A 24,077-nucleotide genomic window follows, 5' to 3' on the forward strand; every position below is an offset into this window, starting at 1 on the left:
TGACCGATTCAACAGTTTTTTGCCAGGGACTAGGATTGGGGTAAAATGGAACCAATTTTTGGACGGTTCCTGAGATGAAATGTCCATCCATCCGGGTCAACGATGGTTCGAAAACCATGGTTTTTATGCTTTTGGATTTTCACTATTCGAAGGTTTCTTCTACTATGGGCTTTATTCGAGGGTGTGGTATATTCCTTTTTTTTCATTTTCTACTTTTTTGTGTGTGTGTTTGGTCCTCTTCTACTATGGGCTTTACCACCATTTTATTTCTTCCCTTTTGTTTTTTCTTTGAGTTTTCTTGTGCAAATTTTTTAATTTTCTTACAAGACGACATGTTTTCTCTCTTTCTTTGATTGCATATATGTTGAGCTCTGTCTCAAAGCGGAACTTTTGACTCAATTTTCTAATTTTTTCCTTAGTTTTTCCAGTTTGGTGGATTTAATGCCAATTTTTTATGTGTTTAAGGTCACTTTGGATTTATCTTTCAAGGTTTTGGAATCCCTTGCAATGTTCACCCTTCCCATGACTATGACTACAAAGTTATTTCATCTAATTATTGACACCTAGGAAAAACAACTCAGAAACAGAACCATTATGGCCATCGGTTTACGAGTCGACGATTTAACCGTCAAGTTTGAATGGATTGCCCATTCTGACAACAAAAACAAAAAAAAAATAATAATTAAAAAAAGGCCAAAAACTGTTGAATGGGTCGACAGGTCAACGGTTCAACTGCCCAGGTCAATTAGTCGTTGACTGATTCAACAATTTTTGGACAGGGACCAGGTTTGGGGTAAAACATAACCGATTGCTTGGACGGTTCCCAAGTCGAACCGTCCTATCGTCCGGGTCAACTGGGAGTTCTTGATGTGAAACAAAGGACAACTATGAAGTAGAACTTATAACTATCACTATATGATCATGTTCTTTTATATGAGATGCTTTGATGAAGCAATATTTAAAAAACAAGTACCATGATGATCTCTTTTAAGTCTTTATATGAGTTTCAAGACTTGAATACTTATAATAGCAAGTTTCTTAATAAGAAACCATTGTCTTTTTTAATATAGCAAATAACAATGTTACAATTCCATTCCAGCCCCTACTTCGCAGGGGCCCCTCCGCTAGTATATCTATTAAAGTGAAAGGGGTGGTTTCCCATTTTTGCCAAGTGGCATCATTTCCCATTATCCGATATAATAGCTAATGTTTTAATCGTTGGATAGGATGACCAATGTTGGTGAAGTGTTGGTGCAATGGCTATTTATTTCAATAGAGATGGAGGTTGTTCCTATTACGACTTTTGAGATGATGGCTTCGAGAAGGCCTATTGGTAGCTCGCTGGCCATGGTTCATATATAGAGGTGTAAACTGGGCCATGGCGGCCCATGCTAAAGGCGGACCGTGCTGCCCTCCCCGGTGGAAATTTTGGGGGTTGGCCCAACACGGCTCATGGCCTAGGCCCAAGCGGGCCCTTGCCGTGTTGCAGGCCTAGGCTGGGCCAGATTGCAGGCTGTGCCGTGGGATTGGGTCATGCTGAGCTAGGCCATAGGGCGGGTCTTGGGCTTGGGCCGAACTAAGCTAGACTGAATCACTAAATGGATTATGGATATCAGGAATTCAGGATACGAATAATAATGAATTTACGATTACCCAAAGAATAAATAAATAAAAGTATAAAACAATTCAAATAGGAATTTAAGAATTTTATTTCATTTAAATTTGAATGAATAATGATACAAATTACAAAGCATACAATTATACGAATATTGAAATTATGAAATATACAATGGTTGGATAATTCATAAACCATACTTCATACTTGGATGAATGAAATATGAAAATGGAATAAATTAATAAAAAATAAAAAATACAATATAGAATTATAGACTATAGTTTATATAGTTACAAACTGAAAATACAAAATTACATTAATAACAAATAAATAAAAATAAAAATTGTGGGTTATTTGTTAAAATTTACAATTTAAACAAAATTCACATATACATTATGATGAAAGCATTCACACACACTTTCATCATTTTCTTCAGGTGAAAAATAAAATATCCGGTGTATGTAGTAGTATCATGTCCTCCTTTGTCTTGTAATTGTAAAGTTGTAATCTATATTTTGCATCATGATTCATGACTGCATCTAACCAACCCTGGTACAATGGTAGTGTGGTACCTGTAGGTCTTGAACTAAAACAACCAAACAAGACTCTGATGAAATTGTAGCCTGTAGACACCGGAGGGGTTAGTATATCACGATCCACAGATCACCTGCCATGGTGGGATTGGCGGCGAGAAATGTTCTCCAAGACTCCGACTTCTCCCAATATTTTAAAATTTATTTTCCATTATTTCAAAAATTCATTTAAATTGTGGGTTATTTCTTCTTCCTTCTCATGTGTGAGAAAATGTCTTGTCAAATGACCAGTACCACCCTTGCTACAATAGTTAAAGTCTTTTCTACATTTTTGGAAAACTGCTCTTTTTCCCTTTCCCTCAACATTCTCTATTTTAAATATTCTCCAAATTAGGCTACTAAACCTGGGGTTTTGGGAAGAGTTGGTTTTTTTTTTTCAAATTTAAAAAATAAAATTAATTTAATTGGACTTACCCCGGATTGCCAGTTCAGAATTCCAACTTGATTTCAATGGTTAAAGCCTTTCAACGTGACAACGTCCAAGGCTCCATGCCTCCCAAATTACTAACTTGAAGAATCAGACAATCAACCAATTAGACTATGAGACTATCAGAGTTCACTCAGATTGCAGAGACTGAGAGAGACTAAGAGTATGAGAGACAAAGAGAGTGAGAGACTGAGAGAGGAAAGGCTGAAGAGATTAAGAGAATAACTTAATAAGAGAATTGTTGAATGTTGATTGTTGGATTGGTGTGATGACCGATGAGAATGGTGGAGGACAGGGCTATTTATAAGAATTGAACATAATTCAATTGCCCAAAATACCCAAAAAACTAGTTGTTATTTAGTTGTTGGGAAGGGTATTTTGGTTATTGTAAAGTTATTTATAATTTTACCCAAAAAGCCCCCTAAACTAATTGTTATATAGCTGTTAGGGGGCATTTATGTCATTTTTAACCCCATAAGCAAAATACACAAATACCCCCCTAATATGGCTATTTATAGCTGTTGGGGGTATTTATGTAACCCCCAAAAATAAAAAAATAAAAAAATAAAAAAATAAAATAAAAGCTAAAACTAGCTATTAAGCCCCTTGGGAGGAGGGGGAGGGCAGGCCAAGTATGGCCCATTAGGGACCGTACCAACACATGGACCGTGTCGTACTGGCCGATGGACCTCAAACTCTTAGCCCAGCACAACACGAACCTCTGATCCAAGCCTGGCATGGCCCGACCCGATTTACATCTTTATTGGTACATATTAATATTAGACCTCGGCATCGAGGAGCACAACCTGATCCGTTGAATGAGGAGGATGTGGCTTTACTCCCATTGAATGTGAACTGTTGTGAAGCGATGAGGTTTGTAATGTCTTTCTACGTCAGTTTGCATTATTAAAGGTAGGCATCATGTGGCTGCGCATTAAACGAGGAGGTATGCTCTAAGTGAGCCACTAAGCTCATAATGCATGGATAGAGGCGAGCCTCTCATTAAGTCTAATTGGTGAAATATCATAAATGCCCCACGGGGTCTGTGAAAAGATGAGATTATCGAATAGGTAATGCCAATTTTTGCAATTCATGGTTTGGTTCTTCAATTTTTTCGACTATATTATATATATAATATAACTAACTTAATAGATTAATCGCATTTTCCGATTTGATTAAATTTTCGATTTCACGTGTCAAGACTTGCTCGGACCGAAATATATATTATAGGCCTTAAAGTATTGGGCCCAGCCCGGGTTGAGAATGATCACCCTGTCCTCCTACTCCACTCCTACCGAGATGGAAAAACTATGGTTTTCTTTCAAAGTCAATTAGATATAATAAAAAATCCAAACTGTTCTCTTTTCTGGTAAACAAATCCAACGGTTCTGATCCTAAGCCTATTGCCTTTGGTAGGACCCATTTCATATAGTATGCACCCTATGCTTTCTTGCCACGTTTTCTTAGTACCACTTGTCTGTCGTCGAGACCCTAAACTTTAAAGGAACACAGGTCAGAATTTCTCGAGTCACCTTCGATCCTTGGACGGGTTGCTCGGAGTCCATCGTTCCCAGATCAAGATCAAATTTTCTGTGAAAACTTCTCGAAGAATCAGGTACCATCACGAACCTCATTCTCTCTCTCTCTCTCTCTCTCTCTCTCTCTCTCTCTCTCTCTGCGAAATCCTTATGCATAAAATTTGCAGAATTGTAAACTTTTTGGATTGGCAATTTCGAGAATCACAGATTTGAGCAGGTCGAGATCTTAGACGAACTGGTTAATCAGAGAAATAGTTTCAGACCTAGGTTTAAAATATTTTAAAATCATTATTTTTGGTAAAAGTTCTGTATAATTAGAAGCATTTTGGAGAAGAAACAGGCAATGCGCCTTCAGAAATTTACAGAAAATGCTTTCCTAAGATTGTAGAAGGTTTAGATTGTTTCTCGAATCGTAGAGGATTTACATCTTTAATCATTTTTTCTAGTAAGGTGAATAATGATTTTCTTTATTTTTCCCTGTTTGGAATTTCTGTTTAGATTTTCTGAGTTACAAGTTTACATCTTCTTTTCTGGCTAGACATTTAATCGTCAAGATGTCGGGCCAAAGTCAGCGCCTGAATGTAGTTCCCACTGTTACGATGCTCGGAATCATGAAGGCTCGCCTTGTTGGCGCCACGAGAGGTCATGCCCTCCTCAAGAAGAAAAGTGATGCCTTGACTGTGCAGTTCCGAGCGATCCTCAAGAAGATCGTCTCTACTAAAGAATCCATGGGTGAGATCATGAAATCTTCCGCCTTTGCATTAACTGAAGCTAAATACGTTGCTGGAGAGAACATTAAGCACATTGTTCTTGAGAATGTCCAGAATGCTTCCCTGAAAGTCCGACCCCGTCAGGAGAATGTTGCTGGTGTGAAGCTCCCCAAGTTTGAGTACTTCACTGAAGGCGAGACCAAGAATGATCTAACTGGGCTGGCTCGAGGTGGCCAACAGGTCCAGCAATGTCGTGCTGCTTATGTGAAAGCAATTGAGGTCCTTGTCGAGCTTGCATCACTGCAAACATCGTTCTTGACTCTTGATGAGGCAATCAAGACCACAAATCGCAGGGTTAATGCTCTTGAGAATGTTGTGAAGCCGAGGATGGAGAATACAATAACTTATATCAAGGGAGAGTTGGATGAACTTGAAAGAGAGGATTTCTTTAGACTGAAGAAGATACAGGGGTACAAGAAAAGGGAGATGGAGAAGCAGATGGCAGCAGCTAAGCAGTATGCAGAGGAACAGGTTGCAGAGAAAGTTTCGTTGAAGAAAGGGATTTCAATAAATTCTGCACACAACTTGTTGTCAAAAACGGTGGAGAAGGATGAGGATATAATTTTCTGATCCGGAGGTTAGTTTCTTTCTTTTTCTGGCTCTTCGGTTTATTCAGGAAGAGTTTATTTTTATGATTTTGATAGGTAATACTATTGTTTGAATAAGTGTTTGATGTTTGTCTTCGTCTGTCTAATACCTTTTTGTACAGTAATTCTTAAACTTTAGAAAAGAGACTGGTTAATTGTAACAATAATATTTTTCTTGTCTTACATCATTTATAGAGTTTGATTCAGTAACAGAAACCATTTTTGAAGCTTGAGGGATTTCAGTGGACATTGGAACCTAATAATTATCAAAATCAATGACTGGAGAAGGATAAGCGGAATATGAATTTATCAAATAGGGTCTCCTGTGTGCTTGACTAAAATTGACCATTTCTTAAAATATGTTCTCAAAGCAAGGAAAATTTTATTACCATTTCATTTTTCAAACTATGTTACCATTCCGCTTATTTCTTTTATTGGTATATATTTGTTGTTCAAGACTTTTTTAAGACAATTCATTCTGTTTAGTCCAGCAAGAGATGCCACTATGGCACGAGGAGGGAGGTCCAAAAATTGGGATTTGCCTTAGTATAGACCAGTATTCCTATGACTAAATCCCTTTTCTTATGCTTCCCATATTACTTTTGGGGCACAGGCCAGAGTTACATGCTTCGATTGTTGTGCACAATTTTATACAAGGTTGTCATTTGTTTTATCTTCCATGGAGCATAGTTCACTTTAATCCTTGGTTTTCAGGCAAGTGCATGATGCATCATCCTTTATTGAAATAGCTTTAAGGCACAGTTAGAAACCGGAGATTCATTTACAGCATGGTCCAAAGTATTAATAATCTCAATATGCAAAATTTGCGTATCGAGAGTTTTGGCTTAACAAAATTGTTACTTTCTTTTTTTATTTCTCCTCTGACAATTTGACAGGAGACCTGTCAAATCATATACTAAAGTATTATAAACTTGAAATATTAAAATCCTTTATAACTGGTGTTTTGGTGACCAAAAGTATCGTAATGATACTTTGATCCTTCATTTGCAGAGAAATTGATAACACCCTACAAACCCATCACAGACCACACCCCACTTGAGTTGAGGCTCATTAAAACCTTGGACAAAGCTGACAAATTTTGCCAAAGCCATTCCAATCATCCTCCCATTTCTATTCCTTCCTATTCCTTGCTCATTTCATTTATATGCCCTGCAATTAGTCATTGAGCTAGCTTTTTGATGATGAGCACATGATGCATTGCAACAAATCAATATGTAATCCAACAAGAGTTGCAAGGATTGCTTTCAAATTCTAATTTAAATGGATCAATTATGAAGTTTAGAAATATTATGTCATTGCCTTCTTTTTGGCTTAATCTGATACACAGAAACAATTTGATCCAATTTTTCATTTTTGGTGTTATTCTTCCACATTGAGTTTTAATTTTAGTGTCTAATGTGCCAAGTGCAGGTAAATATGGGGAAAATTTTGGATTTAATTGAAGGAGAAAAATAAATCAGCTTGCTTTGTTTTTGAAATTTGGGCTTCTTTCCAACAGGAAGAGATGTTATTTATTTACAGAGGTGCAATCTGATTGAAAAGAGTTCGCTAAACTAAACTAAGTGCCCACGTTCATAAGTTAGTCTTCTGAAGTTCTGGACTTGCTTCTGGTCAATTTGTCTGCTTATCTTCTAAGAAGAACCTATCTCTGGGAGGTGGTTGTACCTTAGTGCCCAGAATTGCCTGGGTGTGGTCATGTTTCATATCAAAATCATAATTCAAGCCATTTCATTTTGGATAGAAAACAAACTTAAACCGTGCTTTGTAACTATTTGAAATGCAATTCCAGATAAAAGAAGGCTATTTTTCAAAGTCATCCATCTTGCAACTGCACCCCCTCCCTCCACAATGCATACAGGCCCCACATGCCACCTTTATTAAGAGAGTTGTATAGTGTATACTATAACATTGTGGTAATAGGATCTTTTAATAATATAGTTTGATGTTTAAATTCTATTCTTACCAAAATGACTGATAATGCTTGTTACACTTAAGGCTCAGTTTGGAAAGAGTACAAATACATACAAAATACAAGGTTTTGCACAATACATATTTGTATTTGTACTCCTTCCAAACTGAGCCTACGTAAATAGAAGCCAACAATACTGTTGAATACTTGAATAGAATGAATAATTTAAGAAAAAAACTAAAGAATATGGTAACAAAGGACAATGAGGGATGGAAAGTCAGCTAAGTGGTTATGTAAATGTTTTTTTTTTTATGAATAATAATTTTTCTATTTTTAATGAAATTAAAGTGTTACATGATAAAAACCATTAATCAGGTGTAACCACATGGATATGATTAACAACAGTTGACCATCCACTTGAACCCTTCAAATAATTTGTTACAATTCCCCCTTGGGGTTTTTAACCCCAAGTACATCTGCTAATCCATTGGCCCCTTGTTATGAAATGTGTTTTTTCTTGCCTATTCTGCGTAGGCTGTACTCTTTTTTTTTTCCTACTTGGAATTAATATGGTATATTCACTCCCTGCTACTAAGCCCTTCATAGCAGGATTTCTTCCCACCTTCACTTTTCTCTTAATAAAATTTCTTGGCCATTGTTACTGATAAAAAAATAATTATGGACAATAAAAATCTCTTATTTTGTTTTGAACCTATGATAGTTGAAGTACTTTCTAATAAATCAGTAGGGTATTGTAAGTTTGTTGGGCATTTACACACACGCGCTATAATATATGCATGCACATACACATGCATACGTGTGTTTCAATGCCACTCCAAAAGTCTCGAGCAAATTTGAAGCTCTGTACACCGTACTTTCTGCTTCTGCACCCGCTCCCGTTCAAGCTTTCCATGATTTGGGTACTAGGATTATACTGTGTTTTATAGTTAAACTGGACAACAGAAATGACCTGTAAATGGAAAAGAGTAGAGATACTAGTAGAGATACTAGGATTGCCTTATTCATTGCATTCTTTTCATTGGTTACTTTACACTGTTACTGACGAGGAGAATGGAAAAAAAAAATCATCTTAAGTTTCCTAGCTTAAATTTTCATAGTAGCACGTGGGTAACAAGATTTCTAATTGAAGTGAGAGCTCTTTTTACAAACCTAAATTGTTTGTTCAGGTGGCCTCCTAGAATTGCAAGCAGTTTATCAAACTCACTAGCAAGAGCGGGTGTTACAAAGAATAATTCCATGTGAGTAACCCAGGACAATGAGATTTGTAGACACAAATTTATAAGAAAATATCAGCAATATGCTGCTTCTTTCTACCCTACCACCCTATATTGTGTATAGTAGGGATTGTCTTAATCATCATCTCATTTTTTTTTTGTACTGTTAATTATCAAAGAAGGATTTCAATATCAGTGCTTGAAGTAAACAAGATTTTTTTTTATGGTCTCATTGCCTTGAGTTGAAAGAGGAAAGGAGAACCCTTGGGTTTGAGCCCTAAATTGAAAGGAACTAGATTCTGAGAAATCAGGGAAAGAGATCATCCTACTGCTTCAAGATATCATATCAGTAGCATGGACCAAGGTCATTTACAAAGTAAATACTTGCTTTTGGCTCTTTTGAGTTGCAGGGGTGGTTTGTTATATTTACACAGTGAGTGAAAACTTTTAAAGTTGTAGATCAAAAAGGACTTAAAATGTTCATCACCTCTTCTTAGTTATTACTCCAATAACCATTAAAAGAACGTCTTTGGCTGCATTTCTCTGTTTGAATTCTTGAAACTAAATTGATCAGTCCTAGTAGGGGATTATATAAATCTGGACTGGGCAGTGAAAAATGTTGGAATTGCCAATTTAGGGAAATCTCTTAAGCTACCCCTCAGTTTTAGGAAACAGACTTGTATTACCCTACTGTTTGCAAAATCCGTTAAAGTACCCCTGGATTTTCTGACAATTGACTAATTCTGCCCCTACGGTTAGTATGACATCACATTCTGTCCACAACTGATGGTACATGATTATTGTAACTTTTATAAAACCCAATTTTGCCCTTTGTTTATCAACAGCAAAACAAGGAAAACTTTGCAGGTCAAACAAAGAGTACTGGATGTTTTCCCTGAATGAGTTGCCAAGTTTTGTACAATAGATTTTTAGCTGATATTGATGGCTAATGTTATAAGTTGCTGAAAACTTTATGACAAGGATCAGGCCCAGTCTTGGGCTATGGATCATGAGGGGCTTGTTGCTCTTTATGTAATCAATTGTTTGCCATCGATGAATTCTACTGAAACTAATCTTATCCTTCTAATGCAAATAGATGGGAGTGAAAATTCTGATCGACTTTTACTTTGCTTGAGGTTTTATTTATTTCATGTTACAAGTCAAATAGAGCTAGAAGATCTAGGAGCAGACCAAAAAAGGATATGGGTTGAAGTAGTAAAAACTGATTCAAGGCTCAAAATTAAAAAATGGATCATATGGCACTACACGGAGCAGAACAAACAACATGATCCATGTGTTGACACCATATAGTACAGTTGGAACAAGGGCTTAGGTGGCGTTTGATAACACTTTCCAGATGTCTAAAAACTTGATTTTTAAACATGCAACCCAATTGTGTTTAGCTTCAAACACAGACTCTAATATGATAAAATAGATTTGAAATGGTAAGATATAGTTCAGTTGTTTAACATAGACACATTTTAGAGCTTGGACAATATTGCCCCTAAAACTTTTCAAAATGGCTCATATTGCCCCTTCCTTTAACACAAGGCTTGTGTCTTCTCCAACAAGCATTGTGGTCATTGGCAGTGATGGTGGCCTTCTATAACATTTGGAGGTTGAGGAGGACCAATAATGTTGCTATATTTCATCATTAGAGGAGGCCAAAGAAGAGTAACAGGAAGGGAGAGAGAGAGAGAGAGAGAGAGAGAGAGAGAGAGAGAGAAGTTCCTATTACCGGTTTGGTGTAAATGGCTACAATGAACGGGGGAGGAGAGGAGGACACACACACAGATAGATAGATAGATAGAGGGGGTGAACTGGGTTTTATAAGTTTCTTCCCAAACTATTGCTTTTTCAAAAAGGATGCAATACAATGACTCAAAGCAATAATTTGAAATGTAGAAAATACAAAGCTAATAAGATTTAGATTGAATGTTAGCAAGAAATAAGAAGAAATAAGAACAGATAAAAAATCTAAGCTAAATGGGTGAATTCATGATGTTATAGTTAAATAATAAAAAATTTAAAATATATAAAATACAAAAATTATAAAAATTGTTTAGAAAACGTATGGGCATATTTATAAATTGTTATTGTAATCTAAATTTGGCATGTGCGCATTTACTAGTATTAGTAAATACACCATAGTTGAACTGTTTTTATTGTTGTAAAATGTGATGATTTTTTATGAAAAATTTCAAATACCTTCCATTTTGACATTTGAATAAGAAATCCTTATTCATAAAAAAAAAATAACTCCTAAGATTAAGAGAATTACAATTCAACAACTCTTCAATTTTTTTTTCTTTTTTTTTTTTTCAGAATTTCTGTTCCATCGAACTTCAAATTTAACTTTTGGCAGCTCTTCTTGAGAATCAGTCATCCCCTATTGTAATTTAAGGAGCTTGAATGCAATCTTCCCTTCGATATAAATTTTCTTTTCAACATATTATTTATTCCTACCTGAAGATATGTAGATGTTAAAGCACGAGTTACCAGTAATTCACAAGCTGAGTTTGTAGTTTGTACTGTAAAATGTTGGAAGCCATCCGACTGCGACCTGGATCATATCCCAGCTCCAGGGACTCATGATTCTAGGGATTTCCAAATACTCTATGCTTCTTGCTTCAAGAGAATCTATTATGTCTCAGAAGTTCCTCAGGGCTTAAGAGGTTCGCTTTTCCAAATGAATCATGTTCAGCCAAACTCGTTCCCAGATACCACAACTTACAAGTCTCGATTCAAAACTACAGAAACTCCTATCATAAAAATAATAAGAAATAAGAAATTTTTTACTAAGCTGGGAAGAAAATTCCCGGAATCACGTCCATCTTGACATAATCTGGATCTGTTATCCTTGAAAATCGTGCTCAAAGCGAGCCTCGGAAGTGTTGCTAATACCTTCACAGTTTTCATGTTGATCAGTCCTCTAATTGCCACTTCAAATACAAAAAATAGGTTTTCTTAAACAAATTTTTCATTATGAAAACCCCAAATCATCAATTCAAGTTCACCACATACACTACTTTCATATGAAACAGCACATCCATCCAATGTATTGTAACTCGCAACACATTAGACTTTAAGGCTTTGTTTGATTTGAAGGAAAAAGTACGGAAAGGAAGGGACCTGAGCCCAAACTGAGTTAGGCTGCAATTTTATAAAGGATGGGCTTGGACTTTTGGTCTTCGAGCTGAACCCAGGCCCAAAGGTTTGGGCTTTTTAATACATATGTCAATTTTTAGTACGGATTAATTGATCAACCCAAACCTGGACCGGGCCCAAACCCAACCCCAGTAAACCAAATTTTAGTGCGGACTAGGCTCAGGTTGAATAGTTCAGGCTTTTACCTTATGTTTGGGCTTTAGACTCAATTCTTAGGTTAGATCTAAGCTCAGCCCAGCCTGCCCAATTTGCACCCCTATTAGAGTTGGGGTCTTTGAAGAATCATAATAGCTCGAGTCGCAGCACGTTGGTTTGGCAGGAAAATATCGGAAAAGAGAACAGTCTCAAGATTTCACGGTTTCCCCAGTGTTAGATTCAACAGGGGAAAAATTACTTAGAGTTAAGAAAATCACTAAAGAACTTGAATTTTACAGGAAGTTGATTTCAAAATGTAAAAATAAATAAGACCTAGGGATGCTATTAGAATCATTTGACCAAAAGACATGGTTGGTAGGATGTTTTGGCGTGTCCCATCCGGATGGCCCCTTTTTTACAGGACCTAATTTGAAGTTTCTTCTAGGTAGAACCTTTATTTTTCAAGTTGCTTTCACACAAAGAAGATAAAAGACTGTTTGGATAAGCATTTGCTTTTGAGCTTTGGCATGTAGAAAACAAAATTGAAAAAAATGTTTTCAAGTGTTTGGTAAGAGTTGCTTTTAAAAACATTTTAATATGAAGCTAAAACACTTTTAAGCCCCAAGAAACAAATCCTAAAAATGGGCTTTGTGCTATTAGACTTTGAAAGCTCAAATCCTGAGGCTTATCCAAACACAACCTGAATTTCTAGGAAAAAAATATGAAAATAAAACATTTTATACATATAACCTAACAAAACAAAAGAAACCTGGTGGCCCAATAGGATTATCTGCAAGCAAAAATTCTGCACACTAAGCATGGGAATCCAGCATACATGTATGGGAGATGTTCCCAATGTGCGGCTGGATGCTATGTGCACAAAGTATTTGCTTTCAAGAGATCCGGGTTCCCGGATGGTAATGCCAGTCAACAGGAAAATCATGGAACCGAATACATGCATTTCTGGGTGCCAAGCTAGCAACGTGTAATAGGAATAGAAGTATAAACTATTGGGGTGGGGGGAAAGCACGGTTACATACACAACACAACCCTTTTTTTTTTCTACACTGGATGGAGACAGAAAGGAAATCACATGTAAAAACAACATAAGCCAAGAATGTACTGGAAAGCAGCTCTTTCCCAACGAAAACCAAAAATGGAATTATTGTATGAGATTAAAGCACAAATACCATATGGGGTTGGTCCCCTTGGCACTTGGCAGCAATGCCAGCAATAATGAAGCAGGCTGCTATGGTCTTGGTAATGACCTGGTTACTCTGGAACTAGAAGCAGATTCTCTTCCAATAATACCACCTGGTTTAATTGTGCGAGAAACCCTGCAGGAAAAGTAAGCAATTCTTAACGAGACAGAGAGAATATAAAGAACAATCTGAACCATGCCCATCAACAATAGATAAATAGGGGACAGCTGGAGTTCTTACCCTTGATTCCTTTGCAAGGCGTTTTTCCTCATAGCTGCATGAACTTTCATCTCGTGACTGTAAAAGGATTAGAAGATAAGTGAATAAACCAATAGCTTGAGGCGTCTACCACAACAAAACCCAAACAGAGTATTCAACCATACCCTAGACAAATGTTCAAAAAGACACTAGGAAGGGAGAGACACCTTCCAGCCTAATTTAATAATTTCATGTCACCCCATCATGGCATCTGCTATCAGGCATTCTTTAAGCAATAAAAAATCTCCAAAGTATTTTGGTAAATCTAACGGAGATTGTTAAATCATATTAAGTATTCGTTCTCAAAGATACCTTGTGCAAGAACAAGGCTAATGGCTTTTACCTCATCTTATTAGAGCATATTTACCTGTTAAGGAACTCCAATTTTGCTTTTTTCATCAGGTTACCCTTCAAATTGGAAACACTACTGGAAGATCCACTACCTGCCAAGGATCATCAAAGTAAATCAAGTAAACACTAAATACTAAGCAAAGATGCATCCTCTTTAATAAGGGTGCCTCTTTGAGGTGCTTTGCATATGGATGTATGCCTGTATCTGAATACAGCATTGAAAATTTATAGAATCACAAATGTAAAGCAATTGAAAGAAATGGAAGAATTACCCCAATTGAAATTTCGTTTATTGCTTGAAGGTGGAACCTTTGTACAAATCTGAATTTGCCGACTTTGTTTTCCTATAACAAAATAGTCTTGATTGAATGCTCAATATCCTATAGTTTAAAATATATAAATAAACCAGTTCCTATACAGTGTTCTCTCCTATCATGAGAAATGCAAGTATAGCTTAATAATTGTAAATCCATCTTGCAGAAAAAAAAAATGAAATGAGCAAACTATTAACATATGCATTGGCACAAGATTATTGATCCTTAATACAAAGTTCATCATCCTCCCAAAAGAGTCATTAAGAAATTCTAGTTGTAAATAACTCATTGGATTCAGTTATAATGAACTATAGAAAGCTCTCAGAAAGCCATAAGGTGTGCAGTAGTGGCATAGGAGTAATAAGAAATAAGGTAACTATCATGCTGAAAACAGTAAATAAAATAGAGGGTTTAGATGGGCATAAAACATAATATCTTGCAAGCTAATGTCAAATGGGTTCAGGTTCATCTGTTGGATGTGACATATATCAAGGAATACAATTGTCGTTGGGGTACCATAGATTCAGCTAAGATGGTTGTGAGTATAGGAGCATACATAAGCAGCTAAGCACATTATCCACTTAACAATAAAGCAAGCATATTGTATTTTAATAACCTAGGTTCAACTGTACTGATATCCGACAAAGGATCTTCAATACAATGAAAAACTTCAAAATGTATATAAAAGTCTATACTGCATAATATGGATGTTTATCATTTCACATATTCAAATTTCAGATTTTAGTTGCAGTATTTCTGATACATCTGATCTGCATAGCTTTTCATACAGTTTTAGGGAGCTCCTCACCCCCCTTCACATCTATATTAATACAATACTTTCTTACCGCTTATCAAAATAAAACAGTATCACTGATCAGAAAAGAAAAAAGAAAAAAGAAACAATATCAACTGCTAACCTGTGGTATTACAATTAAGTGGCACATACCCAATGCATGAAAATCTAGAATAGAAACATGGGTACAGATTTGGTGAATCTGACACATCCCATGCCAACAACTTCTTGAACGATGTGGAAAGTGTGGGAAAATGAATGGTCCAGGTATCTTGAATTGAAAGATCCTTGAAGTTGCCTTCAGTCCTAAACCTTTAAACTCCAGAAATCGGACCACTCATTTGACAATTGGAGAAAAACCTTTTTCTATACTCAAATCCTAATTTTATGATATTAAAAAAATAGCTTTTTCATGACACATACCACACCAAATTGGAGAAAAGGGTAAAGATACTCTTTGAAAAGTTAGTAAATGACCAGATGATGCATATTCAAAGGTAATTATATCATCAGCACCAGCTGTGCATCTTCTTAGCAACCAACTGTCCTACTAAAAACAAATGACATAATGCATGAATTCAGAATTCAATAACAACAATTTATATGAGCAATGCTGGACATAATGGTCATGATAGCTTTGAGTATATGTTACTGTTAAAATAAGTTAACAGATGTAAAATTGAAGTTTATTTAGATAAATAGGTAGAAGTTGAATTTAAATAAAACCATGCACCTAAATAATTAAAGAAAAGAAGTAGGTAGCTGGAAGTGAACATGCACATGGGTTTTATAATAGCAGCTCAGTAGTTTGGATGTGTTAAAGTGAGCCAAATAGGGGTAGTTTAGTCATCTTATGTTTTTTAAGTAGTTTGCTTATGTGGCAGTTTTATTAGAGACACTCTGCCCCACACTTAAGTAAGGGTAGTTTAGTCTTTGTAAAGGTCATTAGAATCTAATAAAGATTAAGGGGGTCGACTGTATGGGTGTCCATCAGATTTCGACATACCCTTATTTTCTTTCTTCTTCTCTTCTCCTTCCTCTTCTTCTTCCTTCTCTTCCTGGTTCGGGTTACTGTAGCAGCATCCGAAACATGGTATCAGAGCCATGTTCCTGACCTACTTCAGTTGGTAAAGCACCTCAGAAGTGTTTGTGACTCTTCTTCCTTCATTTCTGATCAGTCAATGGAGAGAACTGGTTCGCCCTAGGTCTGAATCATCACAGCTCATCTCTCTCTGCTGTGCATAATCTTCTTCATCAAGAAAAGTGACTTCAGCAGTGAATGGTTGTGTAGTGCCCTCTTAAAAAGCTGTTAGTACTGATCAGAACCTAGAGAACTAGGTTCATTGTTGCCCTAGAACAGGCTGTGTGTACAGTAGCCGAATGGTGTAGGGGCTGCTGTAAATTGTTGAGTGGTGTTAGGGCTGCTGTAAGTAGCTGAGTGGTGCAAGGTGTAATGTTGTGACATAGCTGAGTTTTTGTGGTTGTGTAGTGCCCTCTTAAAAATGTTAAACTAGTCTGAACTGGGTGTAACAGGTTTGACTATGTTGTGGTGCTTGTGTTGCACAATCCTTATTGAGTGGTTGTAAGAGGGCTTACATGTGATTAGTGAGTGTTAAATTGATGCTTATGTGGTTCGTGGTGTTGTGAAATCAGCAGTAGTGTGAATAAGAACAAGGCGTGGGTACCCACTGTTGTGTTTAGGGGTTGCTATAGGTGCTGGGACATCAAATTTTGAATTACAGCAGTCAGCTTGTTGCTGAGAATTCAGGTTAGAGGCAACTGTAAAAGAGTACAATGGCAGCAATAGGAGATGGGTTTAATGATCAGAAACCTAGTGTGGTGGTTTCCCCTAACTACCTAGGTGTACAGATGATCTCAATTAAACTGAATGGGGAGAATTATATTCCATGGGCTAAATCAGTGGAAGTTTTCCTCAAGGCAAAGAGGAAAGTGAAGCACATAAAAGATGAGAAACCACCGGCTGACTCCCCAGGGTTTGATGATTGGGAACAAGAAGATGCTCAAATCATGACTTGACTACGGAACAGTATGGAACCAAAAATTAGTGCCAACTTCATGTTTCTTGATACGACTAAGGATATATGGGAACATGCTAAGAAGTTGTATTCTGGACAAGATAATACAACAAGAGTATATCAACTTTATCAGGAGTACTTTGATTTGCAACAAGGAAACAAAACACTAGAAGAGTACTATGCCTGCATGAAGAATATAAGGAATGAACTCGATATTAAAGTTCAGCAACATCAAAATGAACAACTAGATGTTACAAGATTCTTGGTGGGGCTGAAATCGAAGTATGAACCAGTTAGAGCCCAAATATTAGGGAGCTCCACCCTTCATACACTTGAGGAAGTATTCTCATGCCTTCACAGAATTTCTTTGGGACAGACAGAGAATCCCACACAGTCTGATAGATCAACACTTGTGACAGTTAGAGGAGGTGGACACAATACAAGAGGGGTAGGACATGCCTCCCGAGGGGGCCGTGGCAGTTCCATGATTGGTCAAGGTGGTCGTGACTTAGGGTGAAGTCGTGGCAGAGGGAAGAATAACTCTGCAAGGAAGTGTACTCATTGTGGCAGGGAATGACACACAGTGAATTTCTGTTATGACCTACATGGCCCTCCCTCTAAATGGGTTATTCATGTTGTAGCAGATGAGGTTGACATCAGTGACAGTAAACACGACCGAACTCCTCCCACATCTACATCTACTTCTGGGAGGGAGATGGTGAGTGTACCACGTGATGAGTATGAACGGTTCCTTCAAACTACTTCACAGTATACCACTACCACACTTGCCCATTCAGGGACTGCTTGCATGTCATCTAAAACCTCTCCCTGGATTATTGACTCTGGAGCCTCAGATCATATGACCAGGACTCCATGCATGTTCTCTTCTCTTTCTGAAACCTCCACATCACAAACTGTTACACTTGCCAATGGGTCATCATCTCCCATCTATGGTGTTGGTAATGTTGACATGGCTTCTGTGCCCTCATCATCTGTTTTATATGTACCTAAGTTTCCATTCAATCTTATGTTTGTTAGTAAAATAACCAAAGCTCTTAACTGTTTTGTTACCTTCTTTCCTTCCACTTGTGTTTTTCAGGATCTCAAGACAGGGAAGAAGATTGGTGGGGGGCATGAAGCTAGTGGATTGTATTATCTTGACGGTAGTGGATCTTCAATTGCTCTTCAGATTTCACTTACTCCCCTACAATGGCATTGCCGACTGGGACATCCATCTCTCAAGGCTCTCAAGATATTAGTTCCGTCATTGAGTTATTTGTCAGTTTTGCAATGTGAGTCATGTCAGTTTGGGAAATATCATCATGTATCCTTCAGTTCAAGAGTAGAGAGTCATATGTTGAGTCCTTTTTCTTTGGTTCATTCAGATGTTTCGGGTCCAATCAAAATAGAGTCTTATAATGGGTACAAGCATTTTCTCTCCTTTATTGATGATTGTTCAAGAATGACATGGATTTACTTAATGAAAGAAAGAAGTGAATTATTTTTCACTTTTCAAAAATTCCATGCTAAAATACGCACACAATTTGGTGTTCCAATCAAAGTTCTCCGTTCAGATAATAGTCGTGAATACTTTCTTACTTCATTTCAATAGTATTTAGAACAACATGGCATTATTCACTAGACCTCATGTGCATTCACCCCTCAACAAAATGGGGTAGCTGAACAGAAGAACCATCAACTTCTTGAAACTGCTCGATCTATTCTTCACCACATGAATGTTCCTAAACGGTTTTGGAGTGATGCTGTACTCACTACATGTTTCCTCATTAATCGGATGCCCTCTTTCATTCTTCATGGTCGGTCCCCCTTCTCTATCTTGTTTCCCACTTTATCTCCATTTCCATTAACTCCTCGTGTCTTTGGTTGTGTGTTCTTTGTCCACAATCTGAGTCTTGGAATAGACAAGCTAGATGCACGCTCAATTAAATGTGTCTTCTTTGGCTACTCTCGGACTCAAAAAGGGTACAAGTGTTATAATCCCATTACCCGAAAATGCTATGTTTGCCCTGATGTCACATTTTTTGAGTTTGTACCCTTCTTCTCAAGTCCTGAAGCACCTTCGTCTCCACCCTTACTTCCTCTTCCCATCAGTGATCCAGTTCCAGATGTTGTTGTTGGAGTAGACTCATCACCTCATTCAGTGCAAATCACCACCGAACGACCACCGATTCGACAAGTGTATACACGTTGAACGACACCGGCCCCTCCTCCAGCTTCTACCTCATCTACGGATCCTCTCATGGCTCCTATTGCTGAACCTTCAGACCTTTGACCTACCCATTGCCTTACGGAAAGGTAAGCGCAGTTCTACCCTCCATCCCATTTCCAATTTTGTTTCATTATCTCGTCTTTCTACCTCATATCGCCAGTTTGTTTCACTTTTGTCCTCTATTTCCATACCTAACAATGTTCAAGAAGCTCTTAGTTCACCTGGATGGCGGCGGGCAATGGAGGAGAAACTTTCTGCTCTTCAACATACTCAAACGTGGGAATTACTACTCTCCCACCTGGTAAGCATGTAGTGTGGAGCGTCTGAAGGCCAGACTTGTTGCTAAAGGTTACTCACAGTTGTATGGAGTGGGCTACATGGAGACATTCTCTCCGGTGGCTAAGATTGGTTCTGTTCGTGTACTAATTTCCTTGGTAGTTATGTATATTGGCCTCTGTTTCAACTTGACATAAAAAATGCCTTCCTCCATGGTGATCTAGTGGAGGAGGTATATATGGAGCAACCACCTGAGTTTGTTGCTCAAGGGGAGGATGGTAAGTTGTGCAGACTGAAGAAGGCAATTTATGGGCTGAAGCAATCACCACGTGCTTGGTTCGGGAAGTTCAGCAAAGTGGTGAAGAGTTTTGGAATGAAGCAATGCCAGGTTGATCACTCGGTGTTCAGCTATGACTCAGAAGCTAGGAAGATCTTATTAGTGGTCTATGTGGATGATATTGTCATTATTGGCAGTGATAAATTGGGGATTGGCAAACTAAAGGTATTTATGCAAAATCATTTTCAAACAAAAGACCTTGGAACATTAAAGTATTTCTTGAGAATAGAAGTTGTCAGGTCAAAACAATGTGTAAATCTGTGCCAAAGGAAATATGTTCTTGATCTACTGGAAGAAACAGGACTGTTAGGTGCAAAACCTGCTGAGACCCCTATGGAACCAAATGTTAAGTTGAACAGTGATACAGGAGAAGTATTTGAAGATCCTGGAAGGTATAGACGACTAGTGGGGAAGCTGAACTATCTGACTATCACGAGACCCGACATATCCTTTACAGTTAGTGTGGTGAGCCAATTCATGCAGAACCCTCATATACCTCACTGGGATGCAATTCTTAGAATTGTGAGGTATTTGAAAGGAGCTCCAGGCCGTGGACTATTGTATAAACCAGGAGGAAAACTTGAAGTAGTGGGGTATACAGATGCAGACTGGGCAGGCTCAGTGAATGATAGAAGATCTACTACGGGCTATTGCACATTTCTTGGGTTTCACATGGATAAACCTATGAGATTGTACTGTGACAATCAAACTGCACTCCATATCTCTTCCAACCTTGTCTTTCATGTGAGAACAAAGCACATAGAGGTTGATTGCCACTTTGTGAGGGAGAAGGTTCTTGCTGGAGAGATAAATACAAACATGTGGGCTCGAATGATCAGTGGGTAGATTTGTTTACAAAAGCTCTAAGCTTAGGGAAAGTGAACTATCTATTTAACAAGTTGGGATTATATGACATATATTCTCCAGCTTGAGGGGGAGTGTGAAAGTGAGCCGAATAGGGGTAGTTTAGTCATCTTATGTTTGTTAAGTAGTTTGCTTATGTGGAAGTTTTATTAGAGACACTCTACCCCACACTTAAGTAAGGGTAGTTTAGTCTTTGTAAAGGTCATTAGAATCTAATAAAGATTAAGGGGGTCGACTGTATGGGTGTCCATCAAATTTCGACAGACCCTTATTTTCTTTCTTCTTCTTCTCTTCTTCTTCTCTTCTTCTTCCTTCTCTTCCTAGTTCGGGTTACTGTAGCAGCATTCGAAACAGAATATGATATAAAAATAACTTTATCTAAATGTATTGACTGTTACTTCAGAAATAGTACATTTGGTTTATTATAAATGTAGAACTTCATTCAATGACAAACAATTCTTAATAAACCCCATTACAGTTGATGTCAAATGCCAATAGAAAATGCAGACATAAATGAGAATCTGAAGTTTGAACCAGTAAACATAATAAAGCAAATTACTTGGTGGAAATAATAAAGAACTATATATATATATATATATATATCGAAACTGTAAACAATGGGATGATAAAGAACTTACTAACAACTTCCTTTTCATAAAGCTGCTTAAGTCGATCAACTGATTTCTTTTGAGCTTCATCCCAGTCTTTCAGTTTTGCCTGAAAGCAATCAAATAAATCCTTTCTTACAAAATCGATGCCATGGATGTTTGACAAATTAACTGCAACTACATTAATGATAAGAAAAGATCTCAGGACAATCAATTACAAAGACAATATAGCAATACACTACCATTATCTAGAAGAGAAAACAAAATAGGAATAAATGAAAACAAGAGAAAGCATTACGTCGTATAGATCCCTCCATTTAAATGACACCTTCCTCTGTTTCATCCTCTCAATAACAAGATTGGCACTTTTAGCACCAAACTGTTGTTCATAGAATTTCTTCCACAAGCTATCAGTTACTGGACTCAGGTCTCTTTCCTGCAAGAATTTGGAAAATGCTCATTTCTAGATTCTACCAAAAGCAAAGTCAAGATATTAATTTAAAAGTCATTAACTAGTTAAAAGTAAGTAGAAAACCATTCATTAGAAGGCAGAACTTACTTCCGTAGACTTCTCAATGTGCATCAACTGATCCACTGTACAGTGAGGCAAAATTTCCTTCAATAAGTTTATGTCCGTTTCCCCAACATCTCCAAGATACCTAACATTATCAATTGCAGTTCTAATGCACAGATCAACCAAAGAAGGAGGCTTTCTTCTGAACATCATATTTCTCTCCAGAACAAGAGCAATCTGGCTAAGTAAAAGATGGTAATAGGAATCTCAATCAGCTATGAAAATACCCTGTCAAACAATGTTAAACAAAAATACACTCTATTAGTGATTACAGTGTATTCTTATATTACACATTGTATCACAATTACCAAATCTGGTAGTTCTGAATAAATAAATAAATAAATAATTGGATATAAATACCAGTATCTCACAGTAGCATAAATAATTGGATATAAATAAATAAACAAATAAACTAAGTTTAACCAATCAGGAAAAATACCAGTGACAACAACAAAAAATAATCGGAAAAGAGAGAGAAAAAAAAAAACAAATTTCAGAATGCCATTTCTTGCAGAATATCAAAATTTTTCCAATAATTTCAAAAGAAGCTCGTTTAACAAGATCTTCCATTATCCACAGGAACACCCGTAATTCTAAACAAATTTGAGAAAAAGGAAATAAAATAAAGCTAGACCATGAAACCAAGCAAATTCATTCAAACTCAATTACTTAAGCTTTTAATTCACCAGAAAAAATAATCAATTCCTTGCTTTGTTTATCTCGATATCAACTCAAAAACAAGAGTTACAAAAAAAAGTAAAATCGACTTCAGAAGCTTTCATTTATTAATTAAAAAAAGAAAATTTTAGATCAGTTCCATCACCAATTAGGTTATACACAACGAGATCCGATGGAGCAGAGTATGGATTTTTTTTTTTTTTTTGTTATTTTGAAGCCAAGCAGAGTATGGGTTGAAGTAGACAAACTCAAGATATAATAATATAGAAAAAAAATCGAATTAGGGTTTACCAGATGCCTAGGGACGAAGATCGAAGGCCGGAGAAGAGACCATTGATAATTAGACTCCAATAAGAGAAAATAAGTAAATAAATAAACCGCCAAATATTTACTCTGTTCTGCAGAATTCGTTAACGTTCACCGGCCCTCGACTCCCTCGATCGCTTATAGCCCAGGAACGAATCTGTAAGAAGATGCCAGGGGAATCTCTTGGAACTACGCTACGAGGCAGTTGGCTCAATCTTGACACGTGTACGGTAAATGACATAGCTGGTCCAGGATATGTGTGGATCCTAGTGATTCATCATTGGCTACACTTTTCTGATTGATTTATATCAGCCATTGATTTGAAATTAAAATCTCATATATTGTAGATTCGGATGGTTTGCCTTTGCCCATTTCGGCTGCACCAGGGATTCTGGGATTTTTAGGCTGCCTTGGCTGTATCATTCACGAATCACACGTGCGGGTTTTAAGATGTGCCTAAAACTCACCATGACTTGCGTTACCATTTCAACTTGACGTTAAACAAATTGACATGTATTAATAGATTACCATTTTGCCCTTTATTATATCATTTTTCAATATTTTAGAAATACCTCTATTCAAATTCGATCCAAAACCCATTTTTTCAGCTTTCTTCGAATTCTTTCAAGTAACCTAAAGAGAGCAAAACGTCTCTCAACAAAAAGAAATTTTATATAGAAGACAGTTGGATGCTTAAGGGCATTTTAGTCATAAAAATATATTTAATAAGGCTGACTTGCCATTCAGGGATAATTTCATCATGAATATTACATTTATTTGACATGGACAACTTTTGCCAATGTATGACGTTGGGTTTTTTGGACATTTTGAAAAGTTATGATAAATTTAAGAAAAATACTAAAAAGACATGGTGAGTTTTAGAGAATTTCCCTAAGATTAAAAAATGATGATTTGAGTAGCTGAAAAAACTAGAAACCAGATCAAACCAAATCGAACCACTTTTTGTAGCATTACAGTTTTCCCCCCTCTCGTTTTGTGTAGGAGCGCCGGAGTGGGGGTAGGGATGGCAATTTCTACCCTACCCAATGGGTAATTGCCCCTGTGGGAGTCCTTTTTTTTTCCTTTGAAAAATGGATTTTGAAATGGGAATAGGTTTTGAATTTTTATAACTTTTATGGGTATAGATAGGGTATAGTATTAGACTAAGCCGAGCATTTTATTGAAGGGCATATGAATTTATGTACTAGATGTTAAATGTAATAATATTTTGAAGTTTATGTTAATGATGGTT

At 36.9% G+C, this 24,077-nt stretch overlaps 1 protein-coding gene and 1 pseudogene across 3 annotated transcripts; one reads left to right on the forward strand and one right to left on the reverse strand.

Moving 5' to 3' along the window:
• The first annotated feature begins 3,900 nt into the window (after window positions 1-3,900).
• LOC148847818 (V-type proton ATPase subunit D pseudogene) lies at window positions 3,901-8,927 on the forward strand (annotated as a pseudogene). Of its 2 annotated transcripts, none has more exons than XR_016101131.1 (3): window positions 3,901-4,250; window positions 4,712-5,520; window positions 6,962-7,363. The product of XR_016101131.1 is annotated as a V-type proton ATPase subunit D pseudogene, transcript variant X1 (transcript). The 2 variants fall into 2 exon arrangements; XR_016101132.1 differs by lacking the exon at window positions 6,962-7,363 and adding an exon at window positions 8,648-8,927 and having other exon boundaries at window positions 4,115-4,250.
• Window positions 8,928-12,958: 4,031 nt separating this feature from the next.
• On the reverse strand, window positions 12,959-22,986 carry LOC148847819 (transcription elongation factor B polypeptide). The gene is made up of 8 exons (XM_088950925.1): window positions 22,811-22,986; window positions 21,827-22,069; window positions 21,566-21,703; window positions 21,298-21,376; window positions 14,082-14,153; window positions 13,826-13,901; window positions 13,441-13,497; window positions 12,959-13,335 (listed from the first exon to the last, which is right to left on the reverse strand). The coding sequence occupies exons 2-8, from the start codon at window positions 21,992-21,994 to the stop codon at window positions 13,248-13,250; spliced, it is 678 nt and encodes a 225-aa protein (XP_088807051.1). The 5' UTR covers window positions 21,995-22,069; window positions 22,811-22,986; the 3' UTR covers window positions 12,959-13,247.
• Between the last annotated feature and the right edge of the window lie 1,091 nt (window positions 22,987-24,077).

This window comes from Nelumbo lutea, chromosome 6, assembly GCF_056320005.1.
Source record: "Nelumbo lutea isolate HS-2025 chromosome 6, American lotus-T2T, whole genome shotgun sequence".
NCBI lineage: Eukaryota > Viridiplantae > Streptophyta > Magnoliopsida > Proteales > Nelumbonaceae > Nelumbo > Nelumbo lutea.

Excerpts from the sequence above, each read along its gene's own strand:
- LOC148847819 (XM_088950925.1), bottom strand. The coding sequence starts at position 21,994 with ATGATGTTCAGAAGAAAGCCTCCTTCTTTGGTTGATCTGTGCATTAGA. Across the intron at positions 21,704-21,826 it reads ACATTGAGAAGTCTACGGAA|GAAAGAGACCTGAGTCCAGT; the intron begins GTAAGTTCTGCC and ends AAATTCTTGCAG. Across the intron at positions 13,336-13,440 it reads GCCTTGCAAAGGAATCAAGG|GGTTTCTCGCACAATTAAAC; the intron begins GTAAGAACTCCA and ends CTTTTCCTGCAG.